We start from the raw sequence: 18,404 nt of genomic DNA, 5'->3' as shown, positions 1-18,404 counted from the left end.
TTGCGGATGACACTAAACTGGGAGGTGCTGTTGACTCCCTGGAGGGATGAGAGGCCTTGCAGAGGGATCTAGACAGATTGGAGCAATGGACAATCATCAATGGCATGAAGTTTGACAAGGGTAGATGCTGGGCTGCACTGGGATGGAGTAATTCTGGACACAGGTACAGACTGGGAGATGAGTGGCTGGAGAATGGCTCTGCAGAAAGGGCCCCAGGGGAACTGGTGACAGCAGGCTCAACACAAGCCAGCAGTGTGCCCTGGCAGCCAAAAGGGCAAACCATATTTTGGGGACCATTAAACACAGCATAGCCAGCCAGTCAGAAGAGGTGATTCTCCCACTGTATTTAGCATTGGTGCAGCTTTTCCGTGAATATTGTGTGCAGTTCTGTGCCTACAACATAGAAACGATGTTAAGATACTTGAATGCATCCAGAGGAAGACAACAAAGCTGATGGTAAGCGGGCTGGGAGGCATGTCCTGTGAGTAGAGGCTGAGGACACTTGGGTTGTCTAGTTTGGAGAAGAGAAGGCCAAGAGGTGACCTTACTGCTCTACAAATCCTGGGGAGGGGAAGCGGGGAGAGAGGTGCTGGTCTCTGCTCCCTGGTAACTGACAGTGGAATGTGAGGGAACAGCACAAAGCTGTGCCAGGGAGGTTATGGGAGTGTGGTCAAACACTGCAACAGGCTTTCTAGGGAGGTGGCTGATGCCCCATGATTGTCGGTGTTCAGGTGGCTTTGGGATAATGCCACCCGTAGTATGCTTTAGCTTCTGGTTAGCCCTGAGGTGGTCAGGTAGTTGGACTAGATCGGCTTTGTAGGTCCCTTCCAACTGAACTATTCTATGCTCACATTGCATCTCTATTTATAGATCATATCCGTACTAATGTTTGGCAACAGAAGACTTATAAAAGATATTGGTGAGAATTACCAATCTAAGAATTAAAAAAAAAAAAAAAAGTTTAGTATAATTTGTCAGCTGACCTTTTCAGAGTTGTATGGCTCCAGCCTGTCAAAAGAAATAAGCTTGAAACTACATCTTTGTTTCTTGTACAAGAATTCAAGTGCCAAAACATATTTCTCTATAATTGTTAGGCCTTCTAACACCAATACTTGTTTAAAAAAAAAAAAAGACATCACTTTCTGGTCTTTTGAATGCAAACTTTAAAGTCAGGATCAAAAACGCTTGATGTGCAAAAGCTGAACAAGCATTATCCAACTTTATCCATGAAGTGTCACAGATTTTAAAAAATTAAAAAGTCATCCAAGGCCTATAAGAGTATCCTGCAACCCAAGAATATTGATGGGTTTCCTCTCTGACATGTTAAAGTGATTCTTGGCTCAACTTTTTCTTCCTTCCCCTCTCAATTCCCCCCCACCCAAGCCTGAATTTTTAAGTACTGTGAGTGTACGTGCTACAAAGAGCTATTTAAAAATGCTTACAAAAGTTCTAGTGGCTTAGAGTTATTTGATGCTTCCTATTTCACATGGGAAATCAAGGCACTAGGATGAATGTGTCCCCTTAAAAATCAGTAGAGTGTTTGCTGAAACTGTTCTAATTCTAGAATAGAGAATTTCTAGAAGAAACAATTTTGTTTTTCCCATTGCATCATACGGCAAGTTGGGGGGTTAATTTTTTGCTTAAACACTAACAATTTTGTTCACGAAGGTTGGGTTTTCTTTGTTTCATTCATGTTAATATTTTCACATGTTGTTGAACAAACCAACTGCTACTCCTTTTCTAATGTTGAAGGATACAGACAACCTTTTCTGTCATTCTCTTCATTTGTGTGGGTGTAATATTCCATCCAGTTGTTGAAGTCCAATTCAGACCCATAGAAAGATTCACTGCTAGATTCACTGCTACTTCCTTGCCTTACTTTTACTCACGTTGCAGTATGTATTTCCTATTATTAAATCCATTCTCTTTTCTTGAGAATTTGTTCTTTGTTTCCTTATGGGATCTAGCCAAGAAAAGGTGGCAAGTGTCTTTTTTTCTCCTTAAAGGTTCGAGAAGTATCTGTCACAGCAGCAAATATTTTTAATAAAATGGTAATTCATTAGTACAGCATTATGAAATTAAGAAATCATAGCATCTGAGACGCATACTGCTACTTTATTACACCAGATAGGAGGCTAAAAAGCACATCCGCCTGAAGGAAGTAAATTATTGTAAAGCCCTAATAACATAATTTAAACTCTCCTGTATTTTAACTTCTGTACTTCCTATTTGTGAATATAGTGCATCCAGCATTGAAATTGTGGCAGAGTGAATTGATACAAGACACGAATGGATCATATTTCTGTAGCTGTAGGACACTTAAGACTTCTTGGCAATTTTCCCTCTTGTGTTCCTTAGCCCCCAGTCCAATGAAGAAAAAAGGAAATAATTCTGAAGGTTTGTGAACAAAAACTTTGCATTTGCATTTGTGTATTCAGGGCACAAAAATAACCTGATATGCATATAGCTCTTGCAGTGTAATAAATGTATGCCTGTAAAATTAAGCGTGAAGGTTAACCTTTGTATCAGCAGTTCTTGTCCCTCCTGAGAATGTTCTGTCTTTTTGTTATAGTATTGGGTTAACCTGTTAAAAAAGATTGAAAGGTCTGTGCCTTCTTATTATAATATCTCTTATTAAGACAAACTAAAGCCGCTCAAAGTTACAGAGCATTTGCAGCACTGTAAACTGCACAAATTTACAACCATTGCTTCACTGCATGAAATGTAGTCAGATTGCGAGTGATGAAATATAGTGATGAATTCCTAAGCTTATGAATGTTTTTGAGACTTTTATAGTCTTCTCTTGGGCTGGTCCCGAGGATGTGTACAGGTTTGTCTGTATTGTTGGTTTGTAGATGCTAATGAAGAAAACCGGACTTTTGTTCTCTCCTTTTTGTTTGTATTGTTACACTCCCATATAGTGCATAGACTGAAAATAAAGAAATGTTGGTTTGGCATAATGTAAACAGCATTTTCAGCTTAAGCATTCATAATAAACTTTTATAGTGTAATAACATGCTAAATCACTACCAGTCCGATGTATTGTGCAAAAAAGGTGTAAACATTTTATTAATAAAAAGCTTTGTTTATAGATGTGCTGGCCTTGTTTATAAGTGGTTCCAAAATTCTCAACATTGTCGAAAGTAGTCTCTATAGTAATAGAGTTCCAGAAGAGGAATGCTAAGCAATACCATGGTAGAAGTGAATCTAAATGACAGTTCAAATAGCTGTTTTCTAAAAGCAGTGACTGCTGGTCATTCAGAAACTGAAGCTTTTCCATGGCGTAAGTATACACAGACAGACAACAGACAAACTTATACAAAAAAGGGATGGGGAAAAACAGCAGAGAGAATGCAGCTTTTGTCTTACACTTCCTTTCTTTGCAGCGTGATGTCTGAGAGACTGCAGGCCACACACAGTCTTGTCAGCCAGTGCAAGGCCTGACAAGTTCTACTGGGGTCAAGTTATTTAATACATTGCATTTAGCTTAGTCTGTATCAAAAGTTGAATTCTTAACTGCTTAAGCCAGGTTTCTGTCAATCAAAACTGTAAAGTGCTTTTAATATCTGTATGGTGTTGTTGGGGGCTGTCATGCCAGAAGGGATCTTTTCTCATTTGCTAGTACAGCTAGCTGGTTGGCTGCTTTTTTTTTCCCCCCTCTTAGAAACTGCTTTGGTTATGTACAGCACAAAAATATAGACTTGGCTGAAGTTATCTCACTTGGATAATGTTTAAGATGTAGTTTTCTTGTTTAAATATGTGATGCAAGTTAACATGTTTAGCTAACAACAGCCTTCAAAAGCATAAATAAGAAAAATAATCCTGTTTCTAATATTTTCTCCTGAATATGTTTCTCACCTGACAATCCTTTATCCAGGTTTCTACTAAGCAGCTGGCTACAGTTCATATGCAAAAATAAACAGTAAGATCTCTTTAACACAGACTTGGAATAATGTAAATTTATTGTTTGGTGTCTGCTATTTTTAGGTTGTCCTTTCAGATGCGTATAAGCTGCTTTGAAGAGTGTCAAATATATTTGTGTAAAGGGTAGAGTGCGCTTTGGAGTGTATAAGAAGGGTAAACACAAGGAATGTGCTAGAATAGAGAGAGGGATACATTTACATGTTTGTATAGGGAAACTAAATGCAAACTATGTCATTTGCATGCATGCAATATGAAGGAATAATATTTTTCATGGATAGAGACTTTCATAGCTTTTAAGGTGAAAGTTTTGTAACAGAAGTGTTCGTTCAAGTTGTTCCAGTACAAAGCTTTCACATGCTCTTCAGGTTTTCCCAGTAGCGTTCATCACTGTTTTCTCCTATTAATCAAAAATGCACCTTGGCAACAAGTTTCTTCTAGCCTTGGTGTGGCTGAAATTGTTAACAAAGTGAGGGTTGTTTTGTGTAAGTGATAGCGATGTAGTATTGCAGGTGACCTTGATGCATGTCCATTGCAATTAATCTGATCTGAACAATACTGACTGTATGCACACTTACGTATAAACAAAAAAGGCAAACTACATTCATTAGACTTCATAAGTTTTCAACTTTGAGTAAAAACTGCGGTGCTCTATATGAATTTCAGCATGGATGAAAATGTAGGGGAGTCCTCCAAATCCAAGCAGGTAAGTTCAGAGCTGCCAGCTGTAATCTACTTTTGTAAGATGATGCCAACTTGGCAAACCCCTTATGCTGTGGCTCGTCTAACACTTAAGGGTGTACTTTGTACTTCTTGCAGAAAAAGCAGAATGTGGAAAGGTCTGGGCAGCAATGCTGAACAGTTGTTTACTTTGGGGACTTTTATTATGCACGACTATATGTTGTATAATGTTTCCTTTGTCTTATTCCTCATTAGTTTCCAATTAACTTGCAGATGTATATAAAGCTTATCATTTTCTACCAATTACTTGGAATGTTTATGGACAGCTATGTTTTATAGCTCAATGAGAGAATCTGTTTATAAAAATAAAACAATCTAAGAGATTACGTTAAAGAAGACAATGTTTCCAGAATATCAGCCAAAGAAAGCTCTACTGCAAGTCGTAAGCGAACTGAATTACCTCCTGATTTGAAATCTAATAAAATGTTATGACATAATCTGTAGTTTATACTATAAATTAAACCCCCACAAATAGCAAAAATAATAAGCTAGTGACATCCTAGGCTCCAAATCTAATTAACAGTAGAATAGCAGGGACCTGGGAAAAAAAAAGCATGCCTTTATGACATTGTGACCATCTTTTCTCCAACTCAGAGAAGGAAGTTAAGGAAGAAAAGCAGTACGTTATTTGAGCATGTTGCTATACATTGCTGAAGATTTTAACAACTAGTCCTGATGTACTGGGTATAAAGTATTACCAAGTTTCACTACAAAACTAAGAGTTGTACTAAATATTTATATGGGTTCATGTTGTTTTGGCATGGAACGAAAACAGTGTTGGAACAAAAACAAAAGGTGAAACACGATTGGAGATGCTTAAACGAACTAATTGAAAAAGGAATTATCATGGACAAGAGCAGCTGGTGTTGAGACTTGGTACAAATACTGCAGATGTGCTTTTGCAGACTTCCTTACAGCACTGAATGTCATCATCCATTTAGCGCTGTTAATTTTAACGTATACATCACTCGTTTGCTATTGCCTTTATTGCCAGCAACAGAGCAACCCTCTTATTCCAGATATTTTTAATCATTTTTATACATTTTTGGCGATTACAAAGTAAAACAATGTTCATGATAACATTCATGATACAAAGAACCTGTGGGCGTGTGAGGTACAATGTGTATCAGAGCTTGTAGTCGTGTGGTAACATGAATTCTCACATTAATGTTTTATTACCATATTTCTATTCATCTCTTACCTGTTAGCTAATCAGCCCTGATTAGGACTTGCTCTAACATAACCAGTATTCTTTGAAAGTTTTTCTCTGTTAATAGGACTGCTATTATCCTTGAAAACATGGTATCTCCTCCCCCGGCCTGCACATCTGAAGTCCAGTAGCCTAAAAAGAAAAGACTTCGTATACACAAAAAATTGTTTATTAATTATACATAAACTAAACTAACCCTTGGCATGTTTCTGCTGGTAACAGGGACATCCCCGTCTCCTGCTTCAGTGTTACAGACCCCTTGACTTGATGTGGCACAGAAATGTTTTATGAATTCTTACGAACTTTTAGATCGTAGAAAACTACGAGGGGGAAGACGAATGACTACATAGTGCTGTTACAACTATGCTGGCCTAAGGTCATCAGAAAAGCGGCACTTCACATTAATTAGACAAATTTGCAAACTGAAACTGAAAAATATTTCGAGTCAGGTGGAGTTAAAAAAAAAAAAAAAAAAAAAAAGCTTTTGTTAGCCTGTGCGTAGGGGGAGCCTTAAAACCACCGAGCTGACCCGAACGCGTGTCTTTATTCACTAAAAAGCCCGTGTTTCCTGTAGCTGGAGGCCGGCGCGGGTTTCCACCAGCCCTGCAGCGCTCCCTCCTGTAGCCCCGCGGTCGGGACCCGGCCTGGAGCCGTCGCTGTGCCGAGCCCCGGGGGGACCCAGCTCGCCTCTCCGCGCCCCCCGAGCCCGGCCGGGCCCGGCCCCCGCGGCAGGAGGCGGGCGGGCGGCAGACGTCAGCCGCAGCCTCTCTCTGGGCCGCTCCGTGCTGCATCATCCCCGCCTCCGGCCGCCTCCCCCCGTCCCTCCCGGCCTCTCCCCGCGCCCCCGTCAGGCCACCGGGAGCCGCCGCTGCCCGCCCGGCCCTGCCCGGCTCGGTCCCGCTCGGGGGCGCTGAATAAAGCCGCGGGGCCCGCCTGCTGCCGTCCCTCCCTTCCCCTTCCCCTCCCTTCCTCCCTCCCTCCCTTCCTTTCTCCGCCTGGTGCCGCCACCGCCGAGGAGGAGGAGGAACATGGCGAAAGCGGAGCAGGTCCTCAGCCTCGAGCCGCAGCACGAGCTCAAATTCAAAGGTACGGGGCCCGCCGCCCGCCGCCGCCTTCCCCGCCCGCCGGCCCCGCTCCGGCGGCAGCCATTTTCCGTGGGCCGGGGCCGGGCGCCCGCTGCCAAAATGTCCTTCAGCGCCGCGGCTTTCCCCGTCCTCCTCCTCCTCCTGCCACTGCCCCCGTCCTCCCCGTTCCCCCCCGTCCCCTTTCCCGCACCCCTTGGGGGCAGCGGGCAGCCGGCAGCCCCCGGCCTCCGCGGGGCCGCAGCGCGGTGCGGGGGGGTCCCGGGCCTGGCCCCGCCATGGCCGCGCTGCGGGGCCGAGGGCGGCCTGAGGGGAAGCCGGGAGGGAGCCGGGAAAGCTCCCGTTGTGCCCCCGGGAGGGGGAAGGACGGAGCCCGGGGCCTCGGGGAAGGGGAAGGGAGACGTGGAGCCGGCTGAGGCGGGGGCAGGCGCTCGGCCGAGGTCCCCGAGGAGCTGGGGCACCCCCGGACGTGTGCGGGGCTCGGCCGGGCTGCGGGAAACCCTGGGCCCCCCGGCTCCATCCTTGGTGGCATTTAAAGGCGTGGGTGTTTTTTCGTTTTATCTTCGTTACCGTAACGCTGTGAGGCATTTAGACACATTCCTCGTGAATATTCCGCCTGCCCCAAACCCCATCTTTCCCTCAAGTCCAAAATTTGAATGGGTCGGAGCGGTTGCTGGCATTGAAATTCCAGTGTTGTGACCTGACAGATAGCGCTGCTGTAATGCAATATTCGAGGATTACAAATAAGCATTCGGCAAGTTTATTTATGCTGCAAGAGTCAGAGGTTCTTTAGAGCTTCAGATGAGTATCTGGCAAATCTTCCTTTTTTAAAAATAGTGACCTATTTGCTGGCATCTGGTAAAACTACTGCTTATTCAAAAGCCTTTCATATAATGTTTTTACACGTAGGAGAAGCCTCTACTTTTATTTAGTAGTAAATATTTCAATATAAACTATTAGTATAAACTGGGCTTACAAGAAAGCATAATAATAAACAGTGGCTGGAGTGAATGTGTCTTTGTTGCAAGCTGAAGTCTTTGCATGTTGTTATGGCAGCAGAATCAAACATGCTTAAGAAGCAAGCTGTTCTAATATTGTTTATGTTAAGGGCTGATATTCATCTGATCGTGCTTGTTGTGAGTGTGAGTAACGTTACTTCCATCAAGAAAGCGTATCCAAGCTGAGGCGGGCAAGAAGTGGGGCCTTACTTGGTACAGACTTGCCAGAGGCACCTAGTTGTGGTTCAGGGCCTTTTCTTATCATTTGGTTGCAAGCAGGTGTAAAACTAGCCAAAAACTGTGGGTTTTATTTGTTGTTGTTGGGATAAAGCTAACTAGTCCGGCTGCCTGGTCCTCAGTTGAGGATCTGGAACTGCTGAAGTTAAATCCGCCAACCGTAGAGGTTTTCTTTGTCAAATCTTTAGCCAGCATCGTACGTTCCTTATAATGTAAAACGTTGCTTGACTAGCTGCAGCTCATATATGGCTTAGTTTAAAAGTATGCTTAAATATTAATGTTCAAATAGGCTTAATGCTATGGATAGCCTTCATATGCCTTGGCAATAAATTCTGTCTTACAGCCCTTCCTGACAGGCAGTGCTGACCACTGTCCTTCATTCAGGAAAGGCCAATTTGAAGTATTCATGAAGTCAATTCCGCTCTAAGCAATTCTCGTCCTGTTTTTGTGGTGGCCTGGTAATGTGGCAGCAACGATTCTCTCGCCTTTGTAAACAGTTGCGTTTCTTTGCAAAGCGTTGCCTCGCTCAGCACGCGCAGATGCGGACAGGTGCCAGTAGCGCTGCCGACTGGTGCGGCTCTGCTTCCTCGCTGGTGTGCCCGTAAGATTTGACGCTTCAGGGCAGCGGTGGCAGCGAGGTGGGATCCTAAACCGAGTTTCACAAACGCTGGGAATGGATAAAGGTCTCTGTCAAAATGCAGACGGGTAGAAAAAGCAGAAAATAATCAGCTGTGCTGTTGTCACGCTGGTCTGTATAATTCTTAAATATAAAATCTAGAGGGAGGTGTGACATTTATGAAAGGATGCAGGAATAAGATACCGAAGTGAGGATTCATTCTGTGTGTCCCAATGTGTGGGATTGCAGCAGTCTCTGTTAGCCACTGCTTTCACTTAAAAGAAAGGATCTGAAGACCTTTTCTAAGAAGCTTTTGTAACCTCTCGTTTTGCAGCAATTCTTCTAAATGCATTTAGGTCTTTCAAAATACCATTTGTGTCTTTTTTTTGCACAAATATCAAAGAAGGTATTCATGCCAGAATTGCTTTTCATAGCATGTGAGCGTGAGCAGGGTTGTCTTTCCTCTCCATCTCCTACACCATAACACACGCTCCAAAATAGCATCACCATGTGCTGCGCTGAAATGCAGCTGTGAATAGCGGGAGGCAGGACACTCCTCTCCTGACCATAATGTGGCTGGAGGTGCCTGTTTCTTACCCTGCTCATGTGAAATAGCAGCTTTGCAGCTGTGCCAGTGACTTCTGTTGGTCACTGCAGTTTTGCTGCCTAAGTGAGAAAGCATTGAACTACAAGTTTATCATTTAGACTTTATTGGTAATGAATGGTGAAAAAGACCCTTGTTGTTATACGTGACAACGTTTGCATTTATTTTTCCCTTCCTTTATTGTTAATCAAGGACACAGCATGCAACAATCAGATTTTCTGCCATGAATGAGATCTCAATATTTGAGGACCTGACTTAAGGAAGCACAAGCTTTAAAGTTATGCAGGGATGTGTAATTCTGGCCCCTTTTGTTAGATGGGTTTTGATAGCGTTGGTAATTACAGTGCCACACTTGTGCTATGGGGCACTGCCTTGTTCACTTTGCGGGATGGCCCCCAGTCAGGCAGACCTATCCTTCCAGCATCATGAGCCCACTTGGAACAGATTTATTTAATGCCAGCAAGTGATGTTTTGTTAGAATAGAACTTATTGTATGACCCACCTGGGTTTTCAGCTGCTTGAAATGCCGCAGCATCCTCTGCAGGTGCAATTTGGGGTGGGGGTGGCTAGCAGAGGGCTTGTGCCAGCAGGTGGAGGTGGCGTGGGCTGCGGTGCGTGGCAGAGGGGTTTTGGGGGTTGCTACAGGTGAGCCCGGGCTTATGACTCAGCACTCACTCTGTTGCAGTGCTCCCCAAGTGGCAAGTAGCAGTATTGTGCAACCAGATTAATTCCTCGCCAACCAGCACAAGTTGCTGCCAGTTGGTAATGCAGTTTCCTGCATCCGGTGTGTGATTTTTTCCACCTGCACAACAACTGCAGTACGCCTCTGTGTAGCCTTCCTTTCTGAAAAGAGCACAATAACAAACCAGAATGACCAGTATTCTCCATTCTTAATCGTACTGCTCCAGCAGTGGCTCCAGGCCCAGCGGTGTTCCTTCCAAGCCATCGCCCGTCGCTGGCTCTGCTGCATCCCCGGGGTATGTCAGAGCTGCAGACAAAGGTGCGGCCTCAGCCCTTGCAGCACACTCCCAGGTGCATGGCTCTGAGCTCCTTTGCGTGTCTGTGGGCAAGCTACAGCCAGATCCGTGCCTTGCAGGTTGGCAAAACCTCCTCTGTCTGATGCGAATGTCCAATTCTTACCGGAGACCAAGCTAAGGCTTTTCGGTCCAGCGGCTTGGCAACGTTTGGGATGTACAATCAGCCTTGAATCTGCTGTCATCAGGGCTGGAAAGAAAGGTTCAGGACCTAGCGGAATGTTGTGACTCAACTATGTACTTACCGCTCCCTCCCTGTCATGATCTGTGTGTAACGGCCGAGGCACTGGAGGTATTCGGAGGGATTTGGCTGCCTGCTCATCCTGTTCTGTATTGGATAAACAGGGATTTCTCATCGCTGCCGCTGGAACAGGCTTTGTTTAAGAATGTAAAATACTGACAGTGTTATGAAAAGTTGCCTCTTTAGTATAATTAATATGCATCTTTTAAGTTGAAAATTTATACAGTGTTTCCTTTTAAACTGTTAGAGCCCTTCTGGTGTTCACAGCGCAATGGCAGTCAGCGCTAGGATTTCTTTACTCTTTGAAGGCTGCTGTGTCAATGGCTGTCTGCTCTTCTGCTGGAAAATGTACCGTTCTATGATTGCTTCAGTTTAGCCCAATTCCTAATAAAGTCATTGTTAGATCAAATATGAGTAAACCTTCACATCCTTCTGCATATTTGATCAAGTTTTACACTTAAAAAGAGAACAGTATTTAAATAACAGGCTTCATAAATCTGTATGAATCTATAGTTCATTAGTCGTTTTTTGGTGACACTTAAATATTTGTAGTTCATCTTATGCTAGCTATTCTCGCAACTTAGGTAAAATCAGTAGTTTATTCTAACTATTAAGTGTTCACTATAGTTGGACAGACTTGCTGAATCTCATTGAATTATTCTAATTTCACGTGCGTTAATTTTATAATTGCCTCTTCGCTTTCCATAGACTCTTCACTTAAAAAGAGCAATGCTTGGAGGAAAAGAGCTGAAGATAAAGCAACGGAATGATGCATTGTACCTATTTAGTGATACATCTCATTTTTTGAAAGGTGGGATAAGTTAAAGACAGCGTTTCCTTAATCAGCTGGTGTTCTGCACGCTAGAGACATGACACTAACAGCCCTGCTGGGAAAGGAGGAGGAATTGTACGAGTGTGGGCTGACAAAAGTTTGAAACTTACAATAGGATGCATCTTTGGTTAGAGAGCCAAATAATGATTATTTGAGGTGTGTGAAGCAAATAAAAGAAGTTTAGCCACGTTTTCTGTTAAATTTAATTAACGTATTTAGGTCTCCTAAGATTATTTCCAAAAATCTCACAATCTACTTGAAGGTTTCAGCCAGTGCGATGTATGGGTTAAGGGCTTTTGAATAATTTTGTACTGCATTGATTCTAAGAATTGCAGTTGAAGTAATAAGCATTAATGGGAGCAAAGCATTACTATTTCAAGGAAGAGCCTAATGCAGTGATAAAATCAGCATGAGCAATTATAATTTGGAGCTTACTTCTTCTCTTAGGTTTGTGGCATTTTGTGTTTTTAATATGATCAACTCCTTGCCTTTATTGGAAGGGGCACGTACATTCAGAGTTTCCAGTTTCATATGAATCTGATGTTTGTGCACCGATTTTCAGCTAAGTTAATTTTTAGTGGGAAAATCATACGGCTGCTCTTTTAAGAGATCATTGTAGTGGAAAAACTTGCTCAGTTTGAGCTATGGAACCATTGCGATGATAGGTGACAAACAAGGGTGTCCGGCTGATTATTGAAAGCTCCTTGGTGGCGGAATGCCAGTCTGAACTGGTGATGGCATGTGTCCTCTGTTCATCACTTCCGAAAATGTGCCTGGGTAATAAACTATATTGAAGGTAACGGGTGACCGTCTCTACAGACACAGGTAATGTATCGTAGCAGATGTAGATTCACGCATGTGCGTAGCAGTAAATCATCTGTTTACCAGCTGCAACCCACCAGGCCACGTGCGATGTCGTAGCACCTGTGAGACGGGAATGTGGAGTCAAAATCTGCGCAGGAGTTTTCTGATAGTTTCTTCTCCCTGGAAATAAAATGATTGCATCTGTATTCTCACTTCACAGGTTTTATAAATCATTTATGAATCAATGCAAAAAGAAATCAAATTAAAGAAATTTAAAAATTTCTTTTAAAATAAGTGAGCTACATCTGAATACAAGGCTGAATTCTGCCTAATTGTACTTTAATACAGAATTAGGATTGTAAAAAATCAGAGCACAAGCCTTTAAATAGATTCTTGGATCTGTTTTGAAACTCAACTGGAAAAATGGCATCATCGCCATAGTGAGTGATCCAACTTTATGAGCTCAGCTCAGCTTACATCTATGAACAAACACCCGCTTCAAAAGAAGCTTAATTTGTTGCATGCACCCCTCTCTAGAAGGTATCGATTGCATCAAATGAGCTTTGGATCAAGCGAGCAACTTCTGCATATGTTGTAATGCAATTTTTGCAGAAAACCGGGTGACCCGGGGGTCTGTCTTGTTTCTTGCTTTCGGCGTGCCTCCAAACAGAGCTTTTTGCCTAGCCGGAGACAATGCAGGAGTCAAATGACCCTTGCTAATTCTGCCCACGTCTTGCAGCCACACTCATTTTCTACTATCTTGTTACCATATTGGTCTTATGTTTGCTCCCTGCTGGGAACAACTAATAACTACTGAAAGCATTTCACAGTTGGTACAATAACAGCCTTTTTGCTTTTTCTGTCAGTGCAGTTGGTTGGCTCCGAGAGCTTTTATTGATGATGTTTGCAACAGTTTTGTTTGTGGTACCAGCTGTTGTTTCAGGCTTCAATTTCATCTTCGTTTTCGTAGGGAATACGATCTTTCACGTTATCACCGTGCCACTGCAAGCCATCCTTTTCTCCCTGTAAGCAAAACCTGGGTGATTTCAGTGGGGTCCAGTGAGGTGGCTGAGGGCCGAGTCCTGCTTCCCTCACCGTGCCGGGTGATAAGTGAGGCCAAAAGGAAGCCTGTGCTGCTTACACACATCAATATTTAAATAGCCCTTTATCTAAATTAAGGGCCAGACTCATGCCAAATCTCTTTTTCTGACTTTTGACCCGAAATTTATTCAATATATAAATCCTTTCATACCTGCTTTGTAGACTGAGAGCTCTATCAAAGGCAAAGGAATATCTGTAATGTGGCTGGGCTGCTGGTGCAGCCTTGGCCTGCTAGGCAGCCCTTCAGAAGGAGGGATTTGTGCCATCAGTCCAGAGCAGCTGTCACAATCTTGCTGTCACTGAAAACATATGCAAAGCAAATCACCATTTCCATGTTTAATTCAGTGCGGGATTAAAATGCACACGGATGGAAGTGATGGAGTGTTTACACTAGCAGGACAACCCCACTGAAAGTTGACCGAGCCTGTCCTTTCTGCGTTACAGCTGTTCTGAAAATTGCTTACCTCTACTGGAATCCTTCTTGCCCCAAAAACATTTGTACATGTTTGTACAAATTGGGTGCTGCTGCCGCATGTAGTGCTTTATCCCACATTATTATAAATACTTTATGAAAATAATCTCTTTACTAAACTACCTTAGTGTCTAGCTTTCCGAGCTGTAAACGAAGCCCTTCATACCATGGTGCTGTGGATGAAAGATTTCATAGTTCTAAATTTAATTCTGTTTTCTTGGTTGGTTTCCACGAGGTGTGGAAAAAATAGAGAAGGGGGAGGTTTGCCTGGTGATCCATTTACTTTTGATGCAAATTATAAAATCGTGTAGGTGTGGGACTCACTATGCAGCTAAATCTTATGTTTTTGCAGACATTTCTAAAGACTTGATTCAAGTTAGTTGTGTTTGTAGAAGCCATGTCAAGTGACTGTGGAACTCTTTAATTAAAAAAAAAGAAAAAACTTTTGGTTTTCCCCTGACTGCTTTTTTTCATCTAACCAGTTATTTCATCCTTGTTGGTGCTTCTAATGTTTCTCGCAAGCAGGAGTCCAGCCCTCCAGTGTGCAGTTGTGTGGTTGGACTGTCACCCTTGCCTGTTTATATTTGCAGCTGTTGAATTTTGCAGTATGTGACTTACCAATGCATTTTGCATCTTTTCAAAGTGTTTGCATGCGTAATTTCCGCTGGTTTGCAATATCTTCTCATCTGGCCTTCCTACATGCTCACCAGACTGAGAGCAAAGGTCAAAGGGCAGTAAGGTATTTTAAAAATATTTTTATAGCTGATTTTACTCTGAACTTCTTGGTTTCACTCATACAGGGATGCAGATAATGCGTATGGGAGTTTAGGTTTGTAGAATGCCACTTAGCACGTTTATCTTGTTCTGTGCCAAATGGTAAAACTGTCAGGTATTTTTACCCTTTATTAAGGTCTCTCACTGCTTATGACTAATTTTTTGATTTGTTTTTGTTTTATTTTTTCCTTTGATCTTGAAAGCACAGTTAATGGGCTAGTTTTCAAATGGTTCCCAAGAAATGTATCTTGCTAAATTCAGGATTCCTCCTAATTTGTAGATATAATTAGTATCTTGCTGCCTATTTAGATTTTTTTTTAACTTGGAAAAGCAGCTACTCATTGTGCGACCCAAAATCTCTAATTTTGCTCTTTTCTTCTGGTATTTGCAATTTATGCATAATTTTGCAGTTAATATTTGTTCAGTTGCTATTTAAGTTACACATCAGACTTGTCTATTTGAAGAGTATATACGAGCATAAAATTAGAGTAGTTATGTTGTTCCTTCCCTACCATTTGAATGTGCATCTGAAATGGAGATTAGTGATTAAATTAGACCAGGGAAAATTACTTCACAAGAAGTGCAAGAAAAAAGGGTAATTTGGGATGGGGCGGAGGGGGATAAAACCGTGATGCCTCTTCCAGGGAGATGCTTCACACTGACTTCAGCCTTCAGCCAGCGCTGTTTTTGCCGGGGGAGGCTGTGCGCCAGGCCGTGGTGCTGCACTCCGCTGCTGCATCCATGCTTCTCCCCGGGGGCCTGCGCTTTGTTTCAGTATCTTTTTGGTACCCACCCAGCAACCCGTGTGCGTGAGGCTTCGAGCTGCGCAGAACTAAGTAGGTATCTTATTACATGTAGGTCTTAGTATTTCCTGGTTGTTGAAAGAGATGTAGCTGCTATTCCACCACGAAAAGAGAGTATGCCGCTATTTTCTGAGCTGTTTTCCTACCTGGAGAGAGCTGATATGTGTGATATTTGTGAGTGGAATGAACAAAGAAACATGATATGTTTGGCACTCGGTTCTAAAAGGATATGAAAGCACATTTGAAAGAGATATACCTCTAAAAGCTGGCCAACTGCTATCAGTCTTTGGTTACTCGGTTGTACGCAGAAATCTGCACTAAATTGAGGATGTAGAGAAAATATTTCTTACGTGATTTTGTTGTTGAAGATCCCTGTAAGTAATGTTCAGGTCTAATGAAACTCCGAATAGATCAGTTCAGGGGGAAAAAAACAAATGGCAGTGGTACCAAAATTACGTGAAGGACATGTTCTTCCATTTCGCCTGGAACCTTGTGTGTGGCCTCACAGCTCTTACAACTGTGAAATCAAACTGTTAATGATGCTCTGAGGAATAGAAGGTGACAAAAATTACGTGGTAATAGATATTCTGAAAATAGTCATCAGACTCATGGTGGTTTTTTGTCTTTTTTTCCTCTTGAACATGAGGCATGCTCTGGCAAAAATAGGTTGTGTCAAAATAGGCCAGGGAAGGACACCAATTAATCCATCCAAATGAAATCATTTACTGCCAGCCTTGATCCAACTTTGGCACCTGGATCATGTAATTCTGCTGGCTTTGTGTGTCCTTTTTCCCCCCTTGTAGATCATTTTATTGATTACATGATATTAAAAAAAAAAACTCACTGCATAAATTATTTCACAGAGAGGGATTTGGATGGCACTTCTTGTTATATTTTTTTTTCCAGCAAGGCTTCTACTGCTTAGCACAGCAAAAGTGGAAGTGGCCACTTCCCTCCCTTCATTCTTGCTTCAAGGGCTCTTTTGGGCGAGGATAGGCACGGTAAGAGTAATGAAATTGATTCCACAAGGGCACACTTTTCTAGCTGCTTCCCTGCAAAATCTGAGCTGAGACTGACAGGTTTATGAGTGGTTTACACAAGCATTAAAAGCAGCCTAAGTTTTTCTCGAACATAATTACCAAATTCGGGATAGCTGGGTCTTTTCAGGGAGTTACTTGTGAAATAAGATGTTTATGCAACACAGGCAATTCTTGTTTCTCATTCTTCGACTTCTTTGATTTCAAAAGTTGCTGATGCTCACTTAATTATGAATGTCTCCAGAGCCAGATGGTGGTGATGATTAAAACTTGGCATACAGTGCTTTTTACAGAAAATCTTGTGAAGATTAGTGTTTTAATTAGGTAAGTATTCTCCTGACTTCACAGAGAGACAAACTATAAGGGTCCAAACCTGCTCCTGTTTTGGAATTGCTGTCAACTCTTAAGGCTTTTAATAGCAGAAGATCAAGCCCTTAAGTGATTTGTCTTAAGACAAGTAAGGTAGGGGGAGAGTTTGATTGGATCTTAGGTGTTCTTGATTCACAGGCACCTGGCTGATAGCTCAAAATGCATTGCTTGACATTTCAGAGTTTGTTTTTAAAGGTCATCAACTTTATATGTAACTTTAAAAAGAAGTGTATAGTAAGGCAATTCTACACCTGTTATTGAGCCTTCTTGCTAATGTTTTGCCAATAGTGTGTTTATTTTAACCATCTCTCTGCTGATAGACACCCCCAAAAATAAAATGGCAGAAGCTGTGGATAGAAAGTGAAATCAGTACTGCCAGATGTATAATAAATTGAGAAACAATTTGGATACAGTGGTAAGAAAAGCTGGAAGTTGAGGGGCCAAAATGCTCCAGTGGAGAGCTGACTGTGCTTTTGGGCAGCCCCCAATCTGTCGGCAGGTTGATGCTGGCTGGGACCCAGCAGAAGGCTCACACGTATTGGGGCTGGAACAAGGGGCAGGTGTGCAGGCACTGCGTGTGTGTGGTGGGGAAGGGAGCCTGGAGCATTGTGTTCAGCCCCCACGCTCTCACTCGCTCACGGAGCAAATGTGGCTCTTTCAGTCGATGAGTTATTGCTCCATGTGGACATCTAGTTAGAATGCATCAATGCGTGGGGCTTGGGCTCTTGAGAACAGCCACAAAACAATTTAAGTTTCCCCTTCTATTGCTCTCTACCATCTCGCTTATTAAAGATTCCTTGGTTACCTTTCTAAGGTTGATGACTATATCATGTGATTAATGACTTTCATCTGACACATCGATGGGATTCAGCCACGGTGAAATACGTCCTTCCCCTCCCATTGTAGCATTCGGCTGCTTTCCCCAACGGAACTACAAGCGGCTGCATCGCTCGAGGCTCTGGTTGTATTTCTGCCTGCATCTGGGTATTTTGCCTTCTGATACACGTCTGTGGTACTGAGATGAAGGGGCGAAAATTGTTGTTTAGGAAAAGGTGATGAAAGTGCATCTAAGACGTTCTGGGAATAACATGGGAATTTATTCTTACCTATGCTAATTACTGATTGCCAGTTTAATCTGACTTGACTCTGGTTGTACCAAGTGCTGCTGTGTTGCATTTGCTCCGAGAAGCACCAGTTCGGGAAATTTGTTTTAGGGGATGCCCAGCATTAAGCAGATAAGAATTTGCATTAGATTTAAACACACAACAAAAAATTAGGCATGTGCCTTAATCACTTCAAACGACTATGCCAGCGCTTCAAGGGAAAGTGTGACTGCAGGGCGTATGCCTAGATGTGCCAGCTTTAACCTGCTAAATGCGAGACCTTAGTGCCTTAACCTGGCAGAAGGCTGCTGCGCAGGAAGATGCGGTTTGCCTGATGGCAGCGTCTGAGTGCTGCTCGATCTGGCTGAAAACTGATTCTCCTTTTTCTCTTCCCCACTGCCCTCTCCCTCACTCCCTGCCTTTTA

General features: G+C 42.8%; 1 protein-coding gene across 1 annotated transcript in view; it reads left to right on the top strand.

Annotated features, from left to right (window-relative positions):
• The first annotated feature begins 6,639 nt into the window (after positions 1 to 6,639).
• The window catches only part of VAPB (VAMP associated protein B and C), a 30,625-nt gene continuing 18,860 nt past the window's right edge, over positions 6,640 to 18,404 (top strand). The window contains exon 1 of the mRNA XM_083801842.1: positions 6,640 to 6,958. Within this exon, the coding sequence (XP_083657968.1) occupies positions 6,901 to 6,958 (58 nt within the window). The 5' untranslated portion in view covers positions 6,640 to 6,900. The remainder of the gene's footprint in view (positions 6,959 to 18,404) is intronic.

Source organism: Anser anser, assembly GCF_964211835.1.
Source record: "Anser anser genome assembly, chromosome: 16".
In the NCBI taxonomy this organism is placed as follows: Eukaryota; Metazoa; Chordata; class Aves; order Anseriformes; family Anatidae; genus Anser; species Anser anser.
The sequence above is the reverse complement of the archived record's forward strand: the minus strand, read 5'-3'. Positions and strand labels throughout refer to the sequence as shown.